Here is a 17,123-nt window from a genome sequence, read left to right on the forward strand (position 1 = left end):
TCTCTAGTCTAGGAGCCCAGGGGAGAGAGGGCAATAATAAACACTGGCCTTTCACCTGTTAACATGCTGCCCCCGTCGTGTTGCATTCATGGTTGAGAGGTCCTTCTGACAGATCTGACAAAAAAATAAGCCTGCCTCTTCCAGACTTCCAGGTACTACTTCTTTGAGCTCCTGCTGGAGGGCCACTGCCAGGGCAACATCTGGCTCCTTCGCAGGCAGATCCGGAGTGGTCACTAGGGTGAAGGAAAGATCTTCTCAGAGACAGCACTAAGCATTTTTATGAAAGGCTTGAACCTGTTATATTCAGTTATTTTATTGAATTGGATACTTAAAAATAAAATGTGAACTTTCTCTAGCACCTTTCATTCTAAAGGGTCTCAAAGTGCATTGCAAACTACACACACAGCATCACTGAAATGCAGCCACTTCTGGGGTGGATGTTGGCAATCAGCACACCACCATACAATACAGCAGAGGAGAGCAGTGGTGCAAGGAGGGCGGTCTGGTCCAGTCTGCCAGTAAGATATTTATACTTGGTACGCTGTACCAGAAAGACAGAGAAGGAGCAGAAAGTGGGGCAGCTCCTCTGGCGTGGCTGTATCATCCCCACCTGTAACACCACCCTGTTCCACGCACCTTTGTCTAGTGTCTCCCGTCTGGGTCTGCAGGCAGTCCTGCCAGAGGGCACGGCCAAGGGCGGTACTGGTACTGCCGCGCCAGAGGACCTGCTGGCATGGGGCCAACGTTCCACTCCTTTCGCTGCTGCGGTTCCCGGGAGAGCCCTAAACTGCAGGGCTCTCCCAGGAAGGTCAGTGGCGAAAGGAGCAGAATGTGCAGCTCCTCTGGCGCGGCTATACGTAGCTACATGCCTGTTGCAGCCCAGCCCTTGCACGTAGCTACATGCCTGTTTCTCCTCTCCGGGGTCTGTAAAGGAGCCCCACCGGAGGACAGGGCTGGGGGCGGTACAGCCGCACCGGAGGAGCTGCTGGTGTGGGGCTGCCAGGGCTCCTTTTGCCACTGCAGTTCCCAGGAGAGCCCTGCCATTCAGGGCTCTCCCGGGAACAGCAGTGGCAAAAGGAGCAGAACCCCAACCTGGCAGCTCCTCTGACATGGCTGTACCGCCCCAGCCTTGCCCCCAAGCCTTGTCCTCCAGCAGCGCTGCTGTACAGACCCCAGACAGGACTCAGGAGGAACAGCTGCGTGGAAGGCCTGGGGGCAGTTCAGCCGCGCTGGAAGAGCTGCTGGCGGGGGGCTGCCCAGTGGCCCCACGTTCTGCGGCCTTCGCTGCTGTGGTTCTGGAGAGCTCTCTAGTTCAGAAGTCTGTGGCGCAGCAGGAGGAGGACAGGGCCCCCCCACCCCTCCCCAAGGTAACGTGGGATGAATCATGGAGAGAGAGAGTGCAGGGGTCTGGGCTGGGGGCGGGTCACATGTGCAGGTCACATGTCCCCCCCTTTAGCTGGTGCAACGTATTGGTGAGAAATGAATTCTATTTGCACCACTGGAGGAGACGGGGAACTTTGGCTAGGGTCACTAGGGCAAACCATGGCTCTTACTTGAAGGCCAAGGAGATTTTTAATGTCCACACAGAACCAAGATGACCTTAATTTTCAAAGATTCAGTTTATCTACAATGATATGGACCTCCTTGAAAAAATGCTTTGAGATGTACTGATGAAAGCTCTATATAAGAGTTAGCTATTATCATTATTGTTACACTGGAAGGACGAAAGAGTGAACTGATCCTGTTGGGATTTGAATCTGTGCTTCCAAGAAATTTATTTCAAACAGGATACTTAGATCATCATCCCCTTCAGGATCTAAAAGCCTGTTACAGACATTAACTAAGCCACACAACAGCCCTGTGAGGCAGGTATTGTTGGCCTCATTTTACAGATGAGGAAAGTGAGACACACAGAGATTAACGGATTTATCCAAGGCCACATAATGAGACAGTGGCAGAGCTGGAAATAAAATCCAGGACTCCTGAAGCTGACTCCCAGTCTGGCACTCTAACCACTAGACAACACTCCCTGTATATTTAGGATAGATTGCGAGAGACATATACCATTTCCTGGCTGGTGATTCTCCTGGCTCACATCAGGGATGTTTCCATCTGTTACTGTCTCTGGCAAGATGCTGCCCAGGGTGTGTTTCAGCTGTTTTGGTTCCACTCTCTTAAACTGCTGCATCCTCTCCAGCACCAGCTCTGCTACCCGCAGCCTGGTTCCTGAGATCTGGCTCATCTTTGCAGGGGATGAGGTGGAGGTTGCTGGTTCTGCAGCAGCAGCAAAGGATGATCTGCACTTGTCACTGCCTGGTGGGGAAAAAAGCAGTCCTAATAACTGTCCCATCTGGGGCTTTGCAAATCTGCATTAAACACCCAGCTAACAGGCCAGATGAGAGGTTTTTCAGTGAAGCCTCCTTTTACAGCAGCCTGAGAGATTCTTGATTTTGGAGTATGCTGATTCTGAGTGGACTGGATGCACAATCTGCTTAGCTACTGAGTTTCACCCCATAACAATAATCATACCTAGCTCTTCTACAGCACTTATCATCAGTAGATCTCAAAGTGCTTTACCAAGGAGGTCAGTGTCATCAACCTCATTTTACAGATGTGGAAACTGAGGCACTGAGCAGTGACATGTCTGGCCCCAGGTCATACAGCAGGTCAGTTGCAGAGCTAGGAACAGGACCCAGATCTCCTGAATTCCAGTCCATGCGCTATCCATTGGGCCACACCAACTCCCAACCAGCGCTCTAGGATCTGACTTCCAACCTCTACCAATGATGGGGCCTGAGAGATGCTGAGCAGTAGGGGAGAAGGGTTTCTGGAGAGGAGAAATAGGGAGCAGCAGGTAGAAGGAGTTGCCAGGGCAACACCTCACTGCAGCCTTGGCTGCTTTGGGGAACCCTCCATTCTCTGTGCTTCACCTGACCGAGGGAGACCTCTCCTATCTGACAGCACTGTTGAAGAAAAGTTACTAGAAACAGTCAAAGGTGTCAGTCTAACGAGTAGAATACTGTCTAATGCACTGTCTAATGCAAAATGCACCCCCTGTGCCATCCTAACTGCCTGGTACTCCTCTCGGGTGGAGTTTAGAAAAGTTCCACTGAACGGGAGAGTCCTTCCAGCCCCAGGCTATTTTCCATTAGAAACATTTCAGAGTGAGGGAAGGAGACAGAGGTTGGAGATGTTACCTGCCAGGCTGTTCTGATTACAGTTTGGTGCCATAGCATACAACTGAATGGCAGAAGGAGGAACTCCATTTCCATCTCCCAGTGGAGGCCTATCATTTCCACAGGCTGTAGCTTCACCTTCTGGTTCATGCCCCAATGCCTGCTCATTGGGGTCCGTGCACCCTGGCAAGCCCACTCTCTTTCCAACAGAGGAGTCATGCTGGCTTTTGCTCTTAGCAGCTGACTTGCTCTTTTTTAATTTGCTTTTTGTTGCAGTGCTCCTTGTCCCGCTCTGAACCTTCCTCCCTCCCTCGGCATCTCCAGCCTTTTTCCTGACCCTGCTCAATAGGTTAGCACAGAGTTCTTTAAAATCATTGTCCAGCTCATCCATCAGCCACCAGCCTCAAGACACTCAGCTTGGCTTCAGTGTGACGGAGCATGTGGGAGTACTGGACTGGGACAGCAGGGTCAGCGCAGATCTGCCTCCTTTGTTGACCTAGTCCTCATTGTGCCTTCCACCATCCCGGAGATCTGCACGCTCTGGATTCCAACAAGATCAATAGTGGGAACGTTTCTGGCTGGTCCAATATTTCGCCCTCTATAACTACAACTTAGGCATTAAGTCTAGTACAATCTTCAAGGAGTCCATTTGATATCATTCATATTTAGGGGACTTCCTTGCTCTTTGCGAAGAAGGCTTTGCGAGGAGCTTTATCACAGCATCTAAACAAAAGAGATAAAAAAAGAGTGTAAATGAAGGATGGTCTGGAATAAGGTGGAGCTTTGAGGATCAGTGCAGGAAAACCCTGAATAGATAAGGTATATAACTGACACAAAGTATGATCAACCACTGAACTGCCAACAGACACAGGGCGTGTTAGGAGGTGAGACACAAGCATTTCAAAGTAGGTCCCTGACATTAGGCACAACTATCACATACACAGAAGCATGTTTCCTACTTTATGAATGGGCTGGAGCTCAGGACTTAAGAGTGACTTAAAAAAAAAAAAAAAAAAAGTTCTGGAAGTGAATGCCAGGGAGTGGAACTAAAACCACACACACACTTCAGATTGAACACCTATGCCATCATAGTGTGCAATTCAGGTTTTTGTCAGAGCACCTTTTAATAGGACGGCCTGACATGGATAAGGCTTTTTCTGCTCCTGGTCTGTGTCTGGGAGCAACCCCACTTTACATAGTCAAACCCACATCCCTTCCCTTTCCACTCTCTCTATACACAGATACTTACTGCTGTCTGATCACTTTCAGTGTTTGCTGTGGTCATTGCTGGTAAACACTGCCTTGCAGGGCCTGAGGAAGGTTCACTCAGCAAACCAGACACTGGCCACTCTACAAAGTTCCATCAAAGTACAGAGACTAAATAATCTGAGGTTTCAGAGTAGCAGCCTTGTTAGTCTGTATCCGCAAAAAGAAAAGGAGGACTTGTGGCACCTTAGAGACTAACAAGTTTATTTAAAATAAATCTGAGAACGTTTTAAAAAATATCAACAAATATTGTTGTTTTTGTGGATACAGACTAACAGGGCTACCCCTCTGATACTTAAGAAAAAAACTTTAATCTCTCTGAGTTATAGTAAACATAACACACTACTCAGGGGTTACCTGGATAGACATGTCCAGATGGAAACTGATCAAACCCCAAGTGATATTACAGCTAGATCTCTATTCTTAGACTGACTTCTTCCTAGTCCCAGAATATGGTATGGGCATGATTCATTTACAAGAGGTTTTATATTGCTCCCAATTCCTACTGCTTTCAATCCTGAAACTGAGCATTTCACTTGGAATGGTAGCAGTCACTGTTCAGTTTCTCCAGCAAAACTCTGGGCACCAAAAGAGTCAAAATGCAGGAAAAACACAAGATGGATTGTTTTCTCAAATGGCTTGGCTTCAGACACACAAGGCGAAGGAATGCTGGTTACACACTTTATGGGTCAGCCTCTCCTATAAGCAATGACAGATGTTAATGGATATTTTTCTTTCAACAGTCTCCCAAACCTGTAGAGATTTTGCTGTGAATCTTAGAGTAATTTCTTATGAGAGAGAAACAGATTTTTTTTTTTTGTAGCTAGTTCATTAAATTTATTTTCCTGGACAGAGTCTTGAGGCAGTTGTCACGACAAATTGACCACATTCTTCTAAGTAGAAGACAGCATAGAGAGAGAAACTGAATCTTCAGCCTCTTAAGTTTCTACACAGTCCTCACAGACAAACTAGTGCTGTCACATTACTTAATGGTGACTTTCAAATACTGTACTTTGAAACAAATCCAGCACTTCTTTGTTTACGGTATGTGTTCAATGTGAGATGGGCAAAGCACAAAACTGATGTAGAACTTACTTTTTATATTCCTTCTTTTTCAGGTCTCAAAGTCTGGATTTGCAGGCTCTTGGTCATCCACTGTGCTGACAGTATCATATGAAACTTGGGGCTTGTCTTCACAAGAACACGCAGAAAATTAATCCAAATGAAAAAGGTGTGAAATTGAAGTGGATTAGTTAAATTGCATTAAATCCCTGCATGTTTTCTGATTCACTTCCAAAGTGAATTAAGATAAATCAAATTAATGCTGCTTTAAATCTGAATAAGAGTGTCCACACAGGGGTCCAATGCAGTTTAACTCATCCATTTTTAAAAAATCATTCAGATTAACTTTCCTGAGTATTCCCATGTAGACAAGCCCTTAGAAATCCTTGGGCATTGGCTTAAAAGGGAAGGGAAGTATTGCTTCTTCACAACACTTCATGGGTTTGCAAAGTGCTTCTTTTAAATATCATATGCTCTTCCCCTATGGGATCAAAAAATCTTTCAAAGCCACCCAAACTAGCAAAATAAAATAAAAACGCCATCACTTAGACCACCTAAATGCCAACTCTATGATCCAGGTGGGTCCTGTGACTGATCTCCCATCTCTAGGGTAGTGCATGCTGGGATGTCATACAAAATGGGACCAATAAAGGTGGATGTTGGGACCTGGAAAAATATGGGGGGAAAAGGTAAGAGTTAATTATGTTCTGAGTGCCTCTCTCACCTAGGCTATTTGACAGACAGGGAACACAACTCTAAAGGTGCCAGATTTTTCAAAGAATTTGCCATCTCCTTTAAATAGTGTAAATTATTTAAAATTGTCTGTGAGATCAGCTATAAGGGTCTCAGGGATTTGAAGGTTCAGCTGCTTTAGGCTTTCTTTTTTCCAAGTAGTGAAGTACTCTATGGAAATTATGACTACAAAAAGAAAGTGAACCATGAGCCCTTCTCAAGAGGAAAAGCATGAAAAAGTCAGTGAGCAAATCTACTGGAAGAGAAAGAAAACTAGACACCACAAAAATAATAATTATTATTAATAAAAATACTTTATTTCTCTATTTACTCCTGAAATAGATGACTTCTTGTCTCATTGGAACATAGGAATTCTGACATTGGATCTAGTCCAGTATTCTGTCTCCAACAGTGGGCCAGATGCTTCAAAGGATGGTACAAGAAATCATGCAGTAGGCAGATGTGGAATAATCTGCACCCCACATTAAATCTCATCCTAATCCCTAATGATTATCTTAAACCCAGAACCATGAAATTTAATATCCCTTCCAAAATGTGTTAGCAGTAATGACAACATCTCTGGATATTCTTGTTACCTATATAATATCCAATCCCTCTTTGAATCTTGCTAAATTTTTGGACTCACTGACATGCTGTGGCAATGAATTCCCCAGTTTAATTAGGTGCTGTGTGAAAAAGTATTTCTTTTTATCACTTCTGACTTCACCAGGTTTTAATTTAAAACCCTGTAAGGTGTTCAAGTAGGGTGGTCACCAACAGTGCTCCCTCTAATTTTTTCCACGCATATGTGTGATGAATTTTGTTATGTGCACCAATATGGAGGTGATGTGTGGTGGGACCAAGGGGTTCGGAGTGTGGGAGGGGGCCCAGGGCTGGGGCAGAGGGTAGGGGTGCAGGGGTGTGAGGCCTCTGGGAGGGGGTGTGGGCTCTGGGGTGAGGCCAGGGATGAGCGGCTCAGGCTGGGGCAGAGGGTTGGAGTGCGGGCTCTGGGGTGGGGCAGGGGATGAGGGGTTCAGGGCTGGGGCAGAAGGTTGGGGTGGTGGGGTGAGGGCCCTGGCTGGGGGTGTGGGCTCTGGGGTGGGGGTGGGGATAAGGGGCTCGGGGTACAGGCTGTCCCAGGGCCACAGTGGGGAGAGAGGACTCCCCCCAGCAGCACCTGGGCTGGGGAGAGAGGCGCATCTCCCCTGGCCATGGCAGGTCTGGGACTGAGTTGGGGCCGAGGAAGGGGAGCCCCACCCCCAGCAGGTTCAGGCTGTGGCTGGGTTCAGGCTGATGGAGGGGTGCTCCTACCCTGGCTGTTCCGGGCAGGGACTAGGTTCGGGCCGGGGGAGGGATACCCCTCCCCCAGCAGGTCCCAGCCAGGCGGGTTCGCTGAGCGCCCGTGCGGCACTTAATAGGCTGCTGCGCAGCCACACAGCTGTGCAGCTTACAGGGAATTTAGGTCACCAACAAATCCACAGAATACCTGGTATTCTGGTACTGGTGCACGAGATCATGTCAGTGAGGGCTAAGCGGCACACTCTTCAAAATTGCTTTCTCCACGTGTGACACTGGACAAAGGTTTTATATTAGTACCAGACAGGGAACAAACCACACAAAAACATAAAACCAGAAGCTTAAAAATCAGACAAATGGCCTGTCTATGTCCAAGTAATTTACATTTTCCCCTCCTATGTGCATTCCTTTGCATTTATCAACCCTTAACTTCATGTGCCATGGATTAGATCTTTCTGAATTTCCTCACAGGCCTGTCTGGTCCTGACTAACCTAAATAATGTTGTGTCATCTGGAAAATCTTATTACCTCACTGCTCTCCTCTCTGTCTGGATCATTAATATACATACACCGGACCTAGTATCAAACCCTGAGTCCTACTGTTAACTTTTTGCCTTGATGAAAATTGACCATTTATTTCTACTCTTTGTATCCTGTCTCCTAGTCAGTTTCTGATCTATGACAATACTTTGCTTCTCACACCATAACTAACTTCAGAGTGGATTGATTTAAATCAAAGTGATCTGAATCACCAATTTTAATCAGTATTTAAATCAGCAATCAGGAAACCTTGATTTAACTCATTGATTTTTAATCTTGTTTTGTTTTTGTACTTTTTAGTTACTTTCCTAAAGAAAGGTTGATTCTCAATGGTTGGAAACCATTATCACATGTTGATTTGCAACTAAATATAGCCTCTACACTAAATTTGGTCCCTCTTTTTGATAACCAGGAGGATACACTATATCTATACACATTTGTTTAAATTACACAGCTCAACTCCCATTTATTCAGATTCTTAGCATTTATATTTTTTATTATATTAGAAAATGATGAACGATAGATTTCTTATTTACTAGATGATTAATTTTTTACTTGTGATTTGTGTCAAGTTCTATTTGGATGGAAATTGAAGTTCAATTAAAAATGCACCAAAACAGCATTTAAAAAAATAATAAATAAAATTATCTTAAATGTTCTGGACACATAAGGAAAAAATATATCATAATATACTTTGCATTTAAAATTAACTGATTTATTAAGCAAAACAAGTATTATCTGTAGTTAGTGAACTGAACTGATTGTTTCCAGTCACCCTGTCCATCAAGATTTTAGAACTAGTAGAGTTGGTTCTCTCCCACCTACTTTTTATTCATAAGTTGGAAGAGGAAAACAAGCTTTCCTGCTTTTTCAGCTCCCATTCAGTTTCTCAACTTTGAATGAATTAGTCATTGACCTAAACTAACTGAATATACTGATATGAAAAGAATATTCTCTCTGTACCTGCAGAAGAGGAGGCTGCTGCTGTCAAAGACTAGTTTAGCACTTCAACAAACTCTGGTTCCAGATGCTCAACCAGTGAGTACCACCAATTCAGGGGTCTGACTTTCTTTAAAACTTAGCAGCAAACACGTACTGCTTACCATTATTTTTTTATTTTAATTTGATTTTAATAGTTTATAAGTTTAGGACTTAATATAACTTATCAATTTCAAATTTAACTATGTTTGTTTAAAAAATAAATAAACTTGTATTTAACTTAAATTTTAAAATGCCAAGTTAAATACAAAAAATATTTTTATCCACCCTGCTTAGCTTCTTTAGCATCTTCCTGTGAGAGACATTGTCAAAAGCCCTTTGAAAGTCTAAGTAAACTATGTTGACTGGTTTTCCTTTATTCAGTACTTTCCTGACATGTTCAAAGTATTCAAAAGGTTAGTGAGACATGATTTTCCTTTGCAGAAACCATGCTGATCTGACCCTCACATTATGATTTTCCACAGGTTTTATCATTATATTTTTAAATATCATTTCAACCAATTTACGAGGTACAAATGCAAGGCTTACTGGTCTGTAACTCCCCAGCTCACCCTTATAATCTTTTTTTTAAATAACGTAAAACATTTCCTACCCTCTAATCCTCTGGTGCAGTAACTGTTTTTAATGAGACTGAACATTTTTTCCTAGCAGCTCGGTTTCCTCAGGACTCTTTGATGCACCATCTAGGCCTGGTGACTTATTGTCTTTAAATCATCAATTTGTTCCAGGATCTCTTCTTCTGTCATCTCAATCTCAGCGACTATCTCATCTTTATCATCAGAAAAGTGCAGGTCTGGGATAGATATCTTCCTGAAACCTCCTCTGTATTCTGTAGACACTTGTTTTCTACCTTGCTACTAAATACACTTCCATGTCCATTATTCATGAAGGCCTCATTCTCAAAGATCTGGATTCTGCCACCCTTACTGATAAATAATGTGTTACTCTGTGATTATTCCTTAATTTGAACAGGATTACCTGGGGAATAAGGCACGAAACATCAGTAAGGGTGGCAAAATCAGACCCTTTAAAAATTAAGGGTCTGATTCTAACATCATTATTTGTTGTTCCCTTGAGGAGAGCCATCCTACATCCTACAGAGAGCCATGCTGGTTCCATATGCCCACGGCTCCATCAGCAGCACAGCTTTGAAGGAGAGTGCGAATTCTGACGTGGGATGCAGAGAACTGGGAGGAACTGATACATTTGCAGTGCCTGACACTGAAGAGCAGGAGACCAAGACTCAAATCACAGTCTGTGTGCCAGCCATAGCTTGGACTGCTAAAAAAGCAGCTCACCCATGTCTGGGGGAGTGCATCATCTCACTCAAGAGCAGATCAATAAAGTATTGGCACTGATGGTCCCTCAAGGGTGGCCATAATTTAAGGAGGTCCCAAGGGATAGGGTCAAAGTAGTGGGAAGGTTGGAGGCGCCTCATTCTTCAAAAATTAAATTAAATGTTTCTTTTTTCCATATGCACCTAGGTTTCTAATTATAGAAAGTTCCCAATGAAGAGTTGCTCCGTGCTGCTGTGCTGGCACTATAAATATTACTTCCCCTCCCTTGAAGGCTAGTTACAAAAGATCTGGAAGGTTGGTAGCAGAGTCTTCAATCAAGCCAGTCAAAACACAGCATGGGGAAAGAATTGGTGTTTGTGCTGGAAACTACATAGAAAGAGACAAACCCCCTGGAATATTTCCAACCCAAATACTGCAACTAAAAACTTTCCTACAGTCCTCAGTACTTCCCATTCCTCAAGAAAGAAACTCACAGATACAAAGCAGACCTTCCTGAGGACCAGAGACCTCTATGCCTCTCACACACCTTCCCTCATGCAGTCTCTCTCTATCCAGTTCTACACAGGTTCTTATACCATGCTCGTCACAGTAGTATCTCCAGCACATGCACTTATCTGTAAACACAGTATGGCAGACTCACTATATTGCTGGACTGTCCATAAGGTATGGCTTCTCTATGGCCCTGGGTGAGCAGAAAACATCTCAATATGCAATGGCAATCAAAAAAGCTAAAAGAATATTAGGAAAGGGATAGATAATAAAATATCATAATGCCACCACAGAAATATATAATATGCCCACACCTTGAATACAGCATGCAGATTTGGACATCCCATCCCAAAAAAGATATATTAGAATTGAAAAAAGTACAGAAAAGAGCAACAAAAATGAGGACTGTTCATCTTAGAAAAAAGATGACTAAGGTAGGATATGATAAAGGTCTACAAAATAATTAATGGTGTGGAGAAAGTGAATAGGGAAGTGTTCTTTACCCCTTCTCATAACACAAGAACCAGGGGTCCCTTAATTTCATTAAGTACTTCTTAACACAATGCACAGTCAACCTCTGGAACTTGGCTTCAAAACTATAATTGGCTTCAAAAAAGATCATGGCGGATAGGTCCATCAATGGCTATTAACTCAGATGGTCAGAGGTGTCACTAAACCACTCACTGCTAAAAGCTGGGACTGGATCACAGGAAATGTATCACTTGATAATTGCCCTGTTCTGTTCATTCCCTCTGAAGCATCTGGCACTGGTCACTGTTGGAAGACAGGATACGGGGACAAATGGACCAGTCATTGGTCTGACCCAGCATAGCTATTCTTATGTTCTTATGAATCCATGTACAAGTGCAACCACAAAATACCATCAGTACCACATTCAAGTCAAATAGCTTTAAGAAGTAATTAATAACCTCACCTGCTCATCAAGCTGACCAAGTCTATTAAAAATAGACTTTCTGATTTGGTTCATTGCTCCCATAATGTATTTTTACATTTCTCTCAAGTAAACTACTTTTTCTCTTACTAACTTAAGTTCCAGACCACTCAGTATCCCATTGCAATGTTACTTACCATTGTTACACACCCCATCTGAATGCTATTGTTAAGCTCTGATATCATACAAACAATTTCAGTTTAGAACAGGAATTCCCACTTATTTCCATTCTGCAGACTACTGCAAAAGAACAAGAGACCATCTCACAGACCTACATTTGAAATGCTCTGATGCCTGCTTTTCAAAAAGATTAATTCTACAAACCATAAACAAGGGTTTTGCACACTCCTGAAACATAGTTTGAGATTGAGTCGTCTAGAACAAAGTATTTAATCATAGCACCCTGTTTATGTTGCTGCACCGTATCACTAGGCACTTCCACTGGATATCACTATTATCACATACGGCTAGGGCTGGGGGGGAAATCATATGTAAAAGGACCTGTGGTCTATTTTTCTTGGACTCTAAAGCTGATCTTTAAAAAGTTTCTAGATGTTTCAATAACAAAGATACATCTTTGTACAGAGCACTGTGTCCTAATAACCAGCATGCAAAAAACTACCTCCAGCCAATCAGCAGCAGCAGGCAGCAAAGGTGGAAACTCACCCACTCCATGGATCTCAATGAGATCTGAACTTCAGTCCCACTTGGGACTTTTTCAGTGCTAAAGCAATGACTGCACCCACCTGGAGACATGAGATTTTCTAACATCTGTACAATGTCCAGCACAATGGCGCCCCAATTAGGACTAGGGCCTTTGAGTATTATAATATATTTATTTACTCATGATAATAATAAAGGCCCTGCAAACACTTGTGCTTAACTTTACTATCTCGAGTAGCCCACTGAAGTCAATTCAACTACCTGTGATAGTAATAATAAATCATAATAAGACCTAGCTTTTATATAGCACTTTTCATCAATAGATCCTGAAGCACTTTACAAAAGATGTCAGTATCATTAACCGCATTTTACAGAGGAGGAAACTGAAGCATAAAGTGGGGGAAGGTGACTTGCCCAAGGTCACACACCAGGCCAGTAGCACAGTAACCCTAAGCTGGAAATAAAGCTGAGCATCAGAATGTTTGTAGGCTCAAGGCCAACACTTTGTCTTAAACCAGTGCTTCTCAAGCTATCTGATGTGGGGGACCGGCAATTTTTTCCCCCAATGTGCGCACAGACCAGCAGCCAATGGCCCGTGGACCGGCACCGGCCTGTGGACCACCACTTTGAGTAGCACTGTTTTAAACCACCACACCCCCTGCTTTTCCACCCAGGATGAGCTCTTTCTGTACCCAGTCCCTTCTGTCCTTGAAAGCGAAAGGCAGATTTCCACTTTGCTGCCTTGAAGAAGCTGCAGAGAGAGTCCTCAACTGCTGAATCCCCAGGTAATGTGGCCTGAGTGAACGTGCATTACCTATTTTTAAGCAACAGCACAAGTGAGTGAAGTAGCTAACCGCGAATTTGATTACTATAAATATCTGTAACCATCAGACAGTGCTGCAATAGCCTAAAGAAAAATCCACGCAATTTTTAACGATATCCCACATTTTAATTTTTACTGCAAATTCCTAAAGGCATTTATTATTTCATCTCTGCACCGCTTGGTTATGTGTAGAATCTGCATGAAAGGCCTGATTCACCTCTCTTACCTGTTTAATTCTACTGAAGTCAATAGAGTTATTTCTGATATACACTGATAAGAGAGGAGAAGCAGGCCCTAGATATGGCAATTGTTTTGGCTTCACTTTACTAATATAAATTTAACTTTTAGTGAATTTAATCCTAGGGACAGATGCCACACTGGATACTGAAATCTTCAATCCACAGAACAATTACTACAGAATATAGGAATTGCCACCTGGATTGGACCTGAGATCCATCCAGTCTGATATGCTATCTCTAACAATGGCTAGTACCAGATGCTTCAGAGAAAGATGCATGAAACCACTCAGTATGAAGATATGGGATTATCTGCCCCCATGAAGACCTCACCATAATCCCTAATAGTTAGAGGTTGGTTTGAGCATTGAAGCATTTTCATCTCTCTTTCAAAATTTGTTACCATTATCTATTGTAACTATGAATGTTCTTGTTATCCATATAAATGCTCAATCTCTCTTTGAATTTTGCTAATGTTATGGCCTCAAAGACAACCTGCGGCAATGAGTTCCACAGTATAATTACACCTGTGAAATTTTTTTATATTTGCCATAATTTAATTCCATTGATATCCCCTTGTTCCTGTGTTGGAAGACAGGGAGAACAGAAACTCCTGATCTACATTCTACATACCAGTAATTATTTGATAAGACTTTTATCATGTACTATCACAATCCACTTAGAAAAGAGATGAGCATTTTAAAAGGTATAATAAAAAGAGGATAATTTAACAGTGGCTTTACTCTTCCTTTTAAAGGGCATTTATTCACCAAATCCCATACTGTAATATGTTTTCTCCACAATTCCAGTTAGATGTTTTGCCACTTTTTAAAATCCATGAAAATCAGACTGAATTGTATAGCAATGTTTCCCATTGCCCTAAATATGAGTTACAGATAACTTTACCTATGCTTAAAAAAAAGAAAGTGAGCTAGTATTGTTTATGCTCCCTTGAACCAGGGTTTGTCCTTTGTCCCTTTCTAGGCCGTGGGAGGTTGGAAAGGTGTAAGGTGATCAGGCCAGCTCGCCTTCCTGCACGTGTACTAGCTACAGAAAGGAGGAGGTAACACTGGTAGGCATGGAATGCACATCAGGAAACCTTAACCAGCGCAGTGCTGTGTCAAGTGCCTCATCTGCCGGTGGGCAGAGGCTGCCCGTCGAGTTGTCTCTAGTCTTGCCCCATTTCCCAGCAGGTGCTGGGGAGACATCATGCTGCCAGGTAACACAGTGATGATGGTACGACGACATCAAAGCAGCACAGCCTGACGTGACCATGGTATAACAGCACAGTAGTGACATCACCTATACGTGCTGACATCATGGATGCGGTGCTGATGTCACGGAACAAGCAGTGGTGCCAGGGCTGTCAGGGCAATAGGAAATCTCCCCCCAAGATGCAGACAGGGCCCCCCTCCCGCTACACCGGCTCTCCCCGGCCTCCCCTGGCCCCTCTGACCTCTGCTGGGAGGGGCGGGCTCCATCCGCTCCGCATCCCTTGGCACAAACAGCCAGCCGACAACAAATTCCGTCCGAGGCGCATGCGCGCATGATCTGGCGCGCATGCGTAGAACAAACGGTGGCGGTTGCCCGTGAACACTAGAGCGCTTTCCGTCGCTTTGTCCCTTTGCGCATGCGTAAAGCACACCGTCACTTCACAAGGTCCACCTCCCAAACGTGTTTCTCTACGCATGCGCAAAGCCACACCTGTGTGCCCTGCTGGGCATGCTTGGGAAGAGCTAGGCAGGGGAGGGGCCGGAAATAATAGTTAGGGGAGCTCCCCCAGTGGTGGCGGCGGCCGTTTGTCAGTCACGTGAGAAGGGAGGAGAGCGGGCCCGGTTGTGGGGAGGGGCTCTGCTCTTGCCAGTCCCGGGAGGCGGGGCCGCTCCTGGTGCTGGAGCGCTCAGCTGCCCGGCGGCGCACCTGTCCTAGTGCCCTGGGCAGCCGGGGTCGTCGCAGCAGGAAGTGGCCCTGGGTCCGGAAAGGAGGGAAGTTCCGCTTTGTCTGCGCTACCACTTTTGTTGGTCAGGGGTGTGAAAAAACCAGCCCCCTGATGACATAAGTTTCACCAACAAAAGTGCAGGTGTGTGGTGTAGAGGCTCCTGTGCCAACCTCGCTCCCGCCGCTGCTTGGAGGTGGTTTAATTAAGTCAGCAGGAGAGCTCTCTCCTGCCAGCAAAGAGCAGTTACCCATGAGACAAGGTCTGTAGTGGAGACACAGCCTAGTAGAGGGAACTTGCCCTATCCGTAGTTACCAGTGCACGGAAAATGGAGCAGTCGCTTCCCTTCGCCCAGCCCTGTGATCTGACAATAGGGAATCTCATTACTAGCCCAATAACTTCAAAGAAAAGAAAAGAAATCCCCCTTGTACAATATAGTCTCAGCAGCTGGGTAGTTCACTGTCGCAGGAGGACAGAGGAAGATTATTTTAACACCAATGATAATTATGCATACTAAAACAAGGGTAATCTTTCAATGGAAGTTAGGAGCCTAAATACCTTTGAAGATCTGGGCCTGAGTGGCTTTGTTGAATGTAAGCCTGCAAAACTCATTCTCTCAATCTCATACCAAAGGAGCCATTGAATGCTTTTCAGTATTTCAGGCTCCTGCAATGGTTTTACATTTTAAGCATTGAGAAACAACTATGTTGGGCCTTCTGGCAAGACTATCTGAAATAAAAATCCCTAATGGCCCTTATTTCACACATGCACAGCTTGGTTATGTATTGGGGCTTTGTTGGGGATGGTTCCTGGGATTCAAATAAGCCAAGTTTCCACCTTTCAATATCCATAGGTCCTACACGTGCCTATCACAACATGTGGTGTAGCTCATTCAAATGCATCAAATGCCCCAGTGTCCAGCTGAAACCAATCACTGCACTCTCAAATGAACTCACACAGAAAAATAATAAAAGACAGAAACATCGTATCTTCCCTGGGTGAACACTTTTCACAAAACAGTCATTCCTTATCTGACCTCTGACTCCTTATTCTCAAAGGAAATCTGCACAACACCTTCAAAAGACAAGCCTGTCCTAAATTCATAACTTTGTTAGGTTTCAGAGTAGCAGCCGTGTTAGTCTGTATCCGCAAAAAGAACAGGGTTACTTGTGGCACCTAAGAGACTAGCAAATTTATTTGAGCAAAAGCTTTTATGGGGTATAGCCCACTTCATCGGATGCATACTGTGGAAAATACGGTGGGGAGATTTTATATACACAGAGAACATGAAACAATGGGTGTTACCACACACACTATAACGAGAGTGATCAGTTAAGGTGAGCTATTACCAGCAGGAGAGGAAAAAAACCTTTTGTAGTGATAATCAAGATGGGCCATTTTTCCAGCAGTTGACAAGAACGTGTGAGGAACGGGGGGGGGGGGGGGGGGGGGGGGGGGGGAAATAAACATGGGGAAATAGTTTTACTTTGTGTAATGACACATCCACTCCCAGTCTTTATTCAAGCCTAATGTAATGGTGTCCAGTTTGCAAATTAATTCCAATTCAGCAGTCACTTGTTGGAGTCTGTTTTTGAAGGTTTTTTTTGTAATATTGTGACTTTTAGGTCTGTAATCGAGTGACCAGAGAGATTGAA

The 17,123-nt window shown here is 44.1% G+C and overlaps 1 protein-coding gene across 7 annotated transcripts in view; it reads right to left on the bottom strand.

Annotated features, from left to right (window-relative positions):
• The window catches only part of SLX4 (SLX4 structure-specific endonuclease subunit), a 38,942-nt gene extending 23,784 nt beyond the window's left edge, over nucleotides 1-15,158 (bottom strand). For 3 of the 7 annotated variants that reach the window (XM_043523693.1, XM_043523692.1, XM_027828819.3), the window contains exons 1-4: nucleotides 14,989-15,137; nucleotides 3,198-3,899; nucleotides 2,065-2,313; nucleotides 56-233 (exon numbers count right to left, since the gene is read on the bottom strand). In XM_043523693.1, coding sequence (XP_043379628.1) covers nucleotides 56-233; nucleotides 2,065-2,313; nucleotides 3,198-3,567 — 797 coding nt within the window. In that variant the 5' untranslated portion in view covers nucleotides 3,568-3,899; nucleotides 14,989-15,137. Of the gene's footprint in view, nucleotides 1-55; nucleotides 234-2,064; nucleotides 2,314-3,197; nucleotides 3,900-14,988 lie in introns of all 7 variants that reach the window. The other 4 variants (XM_043523695.1, XM_043523694.1, XM_037910099.2 and 1 more) reach the window with 2 other exon arrangements.
• Between the last annotated feature and the right edge of the window lie 1,965 nt (nucleotides 15,159-17,123).

This window comes from Chelonia mydas, chromosome 10, assembly GCF_015237465.2.
Source record: "Chelonia mydas isolate rCheMyd1 chromosome 10, rCheMyd1.pri.v2, whole genome shotgun sequence".
Taxonomy (NCBI): Eukaryota; Metazoa; Chordata; order Testudines; family Cheloniidae; genus Chelonia; species Chelonia mydas.